The sequence below is a fragment of the Cupressus sempervirens genome, chromosome 10, assembly GCF_028749045.1.
Source record: "Cupressus sempervirens isolate cs-2001-9-10 chromosome 10, ASM2874904v1, whole genome shotgun sequence".
NCBI lineage: Eukaryota > Viridiplantae > Streptophyta > Pinopsida > Cupressales > Cupressaceae > Cupressus > Cupressus sempervirens.
Genome location: NC_143127.1, coordinates 143,894,076 through 143,901,820, shown reverse-complemented (window position 1 = coordinate 143,901,820; position 7,745 = coordinate 143,894,076). Strand labels below are relative to the sequence as shown.

Below are 7,745 nucleotides of genomic sequence, written 5' to 3'. Positions count from 1 at the left end.
TTATTCATAGACAATAAAATCTCCCAATTTTCCTATAGATTGAAATGTCCCTCTTTAAGGAGTCATCTTGATCTTGACTATCTAGATCACACTTCTTTGACAACATGAAGTTATTTGAGACAAAATAACATGCAACTAATCTTACTTCATGATTCTTATGTAGATATAATGTTTCTTTTCATAATATTATTGTATCCTAATACTTTCATCCCTTTTTTTAAAGCAATAAGACTTTAGCTTAGTTATCTAGAGCTTAGCTCTTTATAGAACAAATCCCTGCTATAATTTATCAAATGATATACAATAAACCATCATCCATATTATAAAAAAATCAAAAGTTAAACCCACAACTTAGATTCCAAAAAATAATAGTAAATAATACTTAATGAGCTTTTAACAACATTATCCTCCTAATCCCTTTTACCATTTTCACCTGCTTTATTTCATATTGCTAAAGCTATCAAACCATCTTGAAGTTCCCAATAATCAATGCTACAATTTTCATATGGATGTCACAGCCAACACAAATTGGCTCAAAACCATCGTTCAAAGCCTCTGTTGAGCGGGGTGGGTATCACGAATATCCTGCAGAAGCTACCTGTCTAGAGCATCTCAGGCAGGCGAATTCCCAGAGGCAACTACAAATGGAGATTGATTTAAACAGGGTTTCTCCCAAATTGTATAGCGAAACCTCTGAGTATATTTTAACATAAACTCTTTTGAGAATGATGTATTGTATTGGGGGTTGAAAAGAAATGAGTTGAGAATATAGATTGCTCACGCTTCAATGCCATACAATGTCCGGCTCAATTTTCAAATCAGAGCACTCTGTAGCGAGGGTTGCGTCAAAGAGGCACTACAAAGACTGCATACAACCCACCACCCTTTTGTGGGCTCTTTTACATATCTTCATCTATTGCAAACGTGTCATGTCAAGAAAACCCTTTCAAATGGAAGAGAATTCCACTCACACATCAGTGACAGGGGATTCGCATCTTCAACTAGCAGATTTTTACAAAATACACTTATTAACATGTATGACAAATGTGGAAGTTTGGTTGATGCTCGCAACGTTTTCAACTTTATGACAGAACCAAACGTCTTCTCATGGAATATGATAATCGCAGCTCACGGAAGACATGGTTTTCCTCAAGAGGCATTCACATTGTTTCACCAAATGCAACGAACAGGTATCCAACCCGATCAGTTCACCTTCTCTATTATTCTCCCTATGTGTGTTAGCATGGCATCTTTGGATCATGGTTTGCAAATTCATGGAAAGATAGTTAAACGTGCATTTCAATCTAATGTTCTTGTTATGAACAATACCCTGATAGATATGTATGCAAAATGTGGAAGTATACAGAGTGCGCACGACTTGTTTGACAAAATGCCTCAGCGAGATGTGGTCTCGTGGACCGCAATGATTGCTGGATATGCACAAAATGGGCTCGCTGAAAAAGCATTGGAGATTTCCAAGAAAATGCAATGGGTGGATGTAAGGCCAGACTCGGCAACTTTTGCCAGCATTCTTCCAGCTTGTAGCAAACTTGGAGCTCTGGAACAGGGTATGGAAATCCATCGAAGAATAATTGAAAGTGGATTTTTGTCAGATACAGGTTTGACTGCCTTAATAGACATGTATGCAAAATGTGGCAATATACAGAAGGCACGCGAATTGTTTGACAAAATGTATCAACCAGATGTAGCCTCTTGGACTGCAATCATTGCTGGATATGCAATGCATGGCTATAGCGAGGATGCCTTTGAACTCTTTGAACAAATGAAGCATTCGACAACAATTCTAGACCATGTAAGCTTCCTCTGTGTTTTATTTGCATGTAGTCATGGTGGCCTAGTGGATGAAGGCTGTCAATACTTTAAAAGCATGAGTGAGTTTTATCGCATTATGCCTACAATGGATCATTATAAATGCATTGTTGACCTTCTAGGCCGTGCTGGCTACCTCGAGGAAACCCTAAACTTTATCATCAAAATGGCAATTAGACCTGATGCGGTTATGTGGATGTGTTTGCTTGGCGCATGTAGGTCTCATAATAATAAAAGGCTAGGAGAATTTGTGGCAATGCTTCTTTTTCAGTTGGATTCTGAAATTTCTGCACCTTATGTTCTTCTCTCAAACATATATGCGGAAGTAGGTAGGTGGGCAGATGTACTGAAGATAAGGAAATTAATGAAAGATAAGGGAATTAGAAAGATACCTGGATGTAGTTGGATTGAAGTCCATAAAATTGTGCATATCTTTTCAGTTGGGGACAGATCGCACCCGCAAACAGAAGAGATCTACGGGGAGTTGGAGAAATTATCTTGGAAGATGAGGGTATCTGGGTACGTTCCTGACACAAAACCTGTATTGAATGATGTAGAGGAGGAGGAGAAGGAATTACTTCTCTGTCACCATAGTGAGAAATTGGCAATTGCCTTTGGATTGTTAAACATGGCCCCTAGAACAACTATAAGAGTTGTCAAGAACCTCAGAGTATGTGGTGATTGCCACACTGCAACCAAGTTTATATCTAAGATTGTTGGAAGAGAAATTGTTGTGAGAGATGCAAACCGTTTCCACCATTTTAGGCATGGCCAATGCTCCTGTGGAGATTATTGGTGATGTTATATGAATCGAACCCTGAGAACTGTCCTTTGCTATAACAAGGTGCATGGGTGTCAGACCTGCAATGGTAAGAACAAAATGTTTTAGTTTTGGTTTCTGTAGATTTTGCCATTACATCAAAAGTACGTACTTGTGGTGGAGAGGGATCTCATTGGGATATAGGCACTGCCCCAACATACTCCATACGATAGAGCTAGATACAACCACATATCATGTAAGATTTGCACCCACTATATACCGTTGGGACGAAGGGTCACACCAAAAGTACGTACTGATGGTGGAGAGGGATCTCATTGAAGATTATAGTGGCAACGCCAACAGTTTCCGAGTGTTTGAGGGCTAGATGAGGATTTGACTTGATGAAATCATATTATATAATATGCATCACTACCTAGATGTGCTGATGAATATCTGTTTACAATAACGTTCTGTTTTCAGGAAGTCAGGACTTAGTACAGCACTGGACTAAAGAGCTGGGGGAAGTGGAGAAGAAAAATTTGAGAATCGAATGGTTGAAGGAGATAAAAAATTGCTTTGTAGCAGAAAATATGAGAGAAGATCTCACAGTCAAGGCACCGCTAGGATATATAATGAGAGTTTCCGTCTGGAACCATGTATCAATTGCAATAAACTAATGTTAACTCCCATAGCTTGTGCATATCTGCTATCTGGGCTGAAATCCTATTTTACCAAACAATACTTGTGAATTTGCGTCTTTCCAGGTGAATTTTGTGGTCCATTATCATGTAATACCAATTAAATTTTGCTTTGAATCAGATTATATTTCCTAGCCAGGTTAGCTTCTCAAGACTCTTGTTCAGGTTACTGGAATTCTGCGGCAAAGAGAATTTTCTTGAAACTCTAGCAAATCCTTAGACGTGTTTGTGTGTCTTGTAAACTCCGTTAAGATAAATTTTAAAAAGAATATCCACCCTAAAATTATACCCAATCCTGGTAAACCTAATAGGGAGGCAAGACCAATCTCCCTACAAAACCGTATGGCATGAAAATGGGTCAGACTTGAATGACTTGAATAAGCCATGATTTTAAGTCCATGTTTGTGAGGAGTTAGTGTAAGGCCAACCTCCCAACAAAAATCATATGGCTCGAATGACTTTCGTCCAAGATTATGAGGCTTCAGTGCAAAACTAAAAAGGTGTTTAATTCACGATCCTAGATGAGATTAGTGGGATCCTAGTATAATGCCTTAATAGATTATGTATTAAGTAAAATAGGTAAGCTTTGGTTCATGAAAAAGTGAACAAATGGTCTACGATCTATGGTGCTAAGTATATAGAAGGTATATTTGGGTGCTATAGTTACAAACGAGATATTCGATTGCCATTTCCAAGTCTTCCATCAATATTGAATGTTCTAACTCCAACCTTGTGAACCATGTGCAAAAGAATGCCATTAATAATTGTCTAGTAAGTCTCTTAGTTCTACTTTAAGAACCAAAATATTTTCATAAAATGATTTGATGATTTTTATCTTTTTTTTATAAATAATTTAAGTTTGAACGTTAAAGGGCTTTAGCTAGAAGTTGGGATTGACACAAACTAGACACAAAATATGATTGATTAACATAAGTCATTTATAGTCAGCAAAAGCTAGAGCTTGATGGATTCTCAGGCTTTTTAGATCATTTTAATATAATAGATGTGCATTGTATCTAGAAAGTATCATTTATAGTGAAGAGAGTATAAATTCTTAAATATTTTTAAGTTGGATGACCTAGTCCCCCAAAAGAAATACAATGTTGAATGACAACTTTCTAGGCATCCTCACCTTCCACAACCTTGATAAACTATTTTAACATAAAGTGTTAAACAATTTGAAAGTAAGCCTAAACATCCAAAATCATAAGAGAGACAAAAAAAAATCTTAACCCATATGAAGAATGCCTTTGTTACCATCAAAGAAAATCCAAAAAAATCTCTAAGAAATTTTCTAATTTTTAAATAGCAAGCCCTAGAAAGAACCCAACAAGAATAACAAAACATGAGTACCACTTCATCTAAAACTAGCTAAGGAGAGAAGCTTTGTTATCTACTGCTTCAACTTTTTCCTACTTCTAGATATTAGAGCTTGCCACAAGTTCAACAATTTAAAAAATCTTCTCGTGATCAATCCATTTCCTACAAAATTAATTTAATAAACCTAGTAAAATTGCTTGTAGCATTGGGTCTTTTTCTAGTAGCAAAGATTGACAATAAATAGTTGTATGATTGAAAAAATGATTGTGCCCCCGAAGCCTCCATGGTCTAGTGGAGCTCCAAATTGGTGGTCTCATATGAGTAATAGAAAAGATGACCAATTGGTGGCCGTAATAAAGAGGAAATGGGATGTATGCTTGATATAAATATCCCATCAAGCAATCTAACCTCTCATGCATAGCACATGGCTCTAAATTCCAAATTCCAAACATCTTAAATATGTGTTGATATCGCTCTATGGAATATTAGAGATGTGTATAAAAAATGAGTCTTTATGGCTTTAAGTTTCACAAGTTATTATTCAATACAAAGCCATAACCCATACTGGGTAGTGATATAAAAAGACAATTTATGGCAAAGGCTCTAATGGAAAGGGAAAATATATAGAAAAGAAAAAGAAAAATTGTGTTGATAGCATGAACATCTAAAGTTCTTGTAGACATTGTTACAATAGACTTTCAAGTTACTCCTCGTGTAACGTATCATATGATCATGACAACCACCACAATTAAGATGAAAAAGCCCCACTTTAGTTTGCATGAAGTACCAAACCTCTCTTTCACTGGTTACCCATCTTGTAAAGAAAGCAACATGTATATCATAGGTCATCTCAATTATATGAAGAACCCTTGAAGTGACAACAAGCATTGAATCCACAATCCATCTTCCAAAGGAAAACAGTGCAATAACATCATTTGAGGTATAAACATTTATAATTCCAAAGGACTGATTATTAACGGTAGAACAATCTCATGATGCTTAGACGGTGGGGGCATATCCTTTGTTGATTAAGTGTTGAAGCCATGTAGGAGAGAGAACTATGATAACTCAACAATGACTTTATTTAGAATTTCTATTAAAAATTACTTGGGCATGCAAAAAAAAGTGAGAAGCCAAAATGATTACATCTTACAAATTAGAATTGTCTATATTTGGAAATATGTGTTGAGTATCATACATTAAATACTTTATTTAGAGTTTCATTAAAAATGAAACATTACAAGATATAAATTCATAAGTAGGCATCTAGGGTCATATCCTCATTATTCATCTCATTAAGAGTGAATTGCTATGCTACAAATCACCCTTTAAATTTAAATTGAATACTTATATTAAAGGTTGGGTAGGTCACCATTTCTTTGGCACATATTACCTTCATTCAAATACAATAAAGTTATAGGAGCTCTATTGGACCATAACGGGTAGTGATAAGGAATGAACAATTGCCTCCACCTAAGAAGATAAAATCGATGTCATTAGTTTTTCTTTGATGAAGATAAAATGGATGTCGCTAGCCATCTTCTCAAATAACTCTCAATAGGAATGGACAATTGATTTTCACAAGTCTCATGGATTTTAAAACTATGCACTGTTGAGGTTTTAATGATCAACAACCAATGCTAGTTGAAGGCATAGGTGAGATCCATTATCGCTAATAATTTTGGTTTTTGTTCAACCACAATTCACCATCCTTCTTTTTACAGCAGATGTATTACCAATAGTTAACTGAGTGGTGGATTTATTATGAGGAGTAACTAGAGAACACTCCCAAATATTGTTCTTAGAATAGGGTAGATTTTCCTTGTTTTATCAATTTGATTACCATTTGCTTTTATTAGATCTAAGGAGGTCAAATTCAAGGAAAATCCCCTTTAAGGGTCAAGTTGAAAAGGACTCGTCAAGTAGAGCACAAATAACATTTCCTACAAGCATGGTTATCTTGGTCACTAAATTCTAACATTAAAAAGGAAACCTAAGAAAATCCACCTAAATAGGGACAGAAAGAGCTCTCTCATTATAGATTGCCAAAATCCTTAGTATAGGGCATGAAGAAAGAAAACTTGCATAAACATACCAATAATCATGCTTGTGAGTAGTTGTTGCATGACTATCCTTAGTAAAATGAAAAAGACAAAAAATAATGTCATGATTTACACAACATCAAAGTAGAAAGCACACAAAATCACCATAAATGTTTTTTAAAATGTCATTTGCTACTTTCTCTTGCCCAACATGCTCAATTGTTGGAGCAGGCTTCGCGCCCTAGGCATCCTATGGAGGAGATGGGTGTTGGGGCTCCCTATGGGGTAGACATTACCTCACTCTATGCAATGACTCTTTATGGTGCAATGAATCTGTGCACCATAAAGGAGTCAATGACTCTGCACATGCCACCTAATGATGATGTGATGACTTTATTTCTTGGTGTTGCAGTGATGCTTGATATTATTAACAATGTTGGTGGTAATGGAGTTGCTTCTACTATTGTTGTTATGGGTAGGAGTTTCCTCCAAACATAATTCTTGGTGGTTAGAGAATTGTTATTGCTATCGAGGGAATGCTTTACATCCACCCCTCCAAAGTCTTTTGTTGGTGGATGAAGCTATGCTCATGCTACCAAATCTACTACTACTATGCCTCCAAAGGAAAAATTTTGACCCATTGTTTGTGTTGAGGACTTCCTGATGGTGGTGTGTGGCTCAGATGTGGTGAATATTATGGAATTCTACCAATGTTATAGTTGGTGTATAGATTCATTGGTTTTTGATCTTTTCCCCGCATTTACATCATTGGATAACATGTTCTTGGAAACCCTTTAGTCTCTGCTAACATTGAAATTTTCCCTTGTGAAAAGGGTTTTTTTATGATCATATTATTGGAATTCTTTAGAATAACTGAGTGCAAGGGGGGTGAATCAGTTATCCAAGGTCTAGATGTACAACTAAAACTTTTCATAGCTTAGTGAACCCATAAAACATTTATCATCATGCATGCATCCATAAGATTATGCAATGACTTAAAACTTGTAGGTTACTGTCAAATCAATTTGCAGAAATGTAAACATGAAACATAACAGATTCAATAAAACACTTGACACAATGATTTATGTAGGAACC

At 36.0% G+C, this 7,745-nt stretch overlaps 1 protein-coding gene across 2 annotated transcripts; it reads left to right on the top strand.

Annotated features, from left to right (window-relative positions):
• Positions 1 to 485: 485 nt before the first annotated feature.
• Positions 486 to 3,426, top strand: LOC149532993 (putative pentatricopeptide repeat-containing protein At3g49142). Of its 2 annotated transcripts, XM_089806812.1 has the most exons (2): positions 486 to 1,190; positions 1,338 to 3,426. In XM_089806812.1, exons 1-2 carry the CDS (start codon positions 788 to 790, stop codon positions 2,627 to 2,629), a joined length of 1,695 nt encoding a protein of 564 aa, XP_089662938.1. In that variant the 5' UTR covers positions 486 to 787; the 3' UTR covers positions 2,630 to 3,426. The 2 variants fall into 2 exon arrangements, with proteins under 2 accessions (XP_089662938.1, XP_089662937.1); XM_089806811.1 differs by having other exon boundaries at positions 486 to 3,426.
• Positions 3,427 to 7,745: the final 4,319 nt, after the last annotated feature.

Coding starts and splice junctions, on each gene's coding strand:
- LOC149532993 (XM_089806811.1), top strand. CDS start 788: ATGCCATACAATGTCCGGCTCAATTTTCAAATCAGAGCACTCTGTAGC.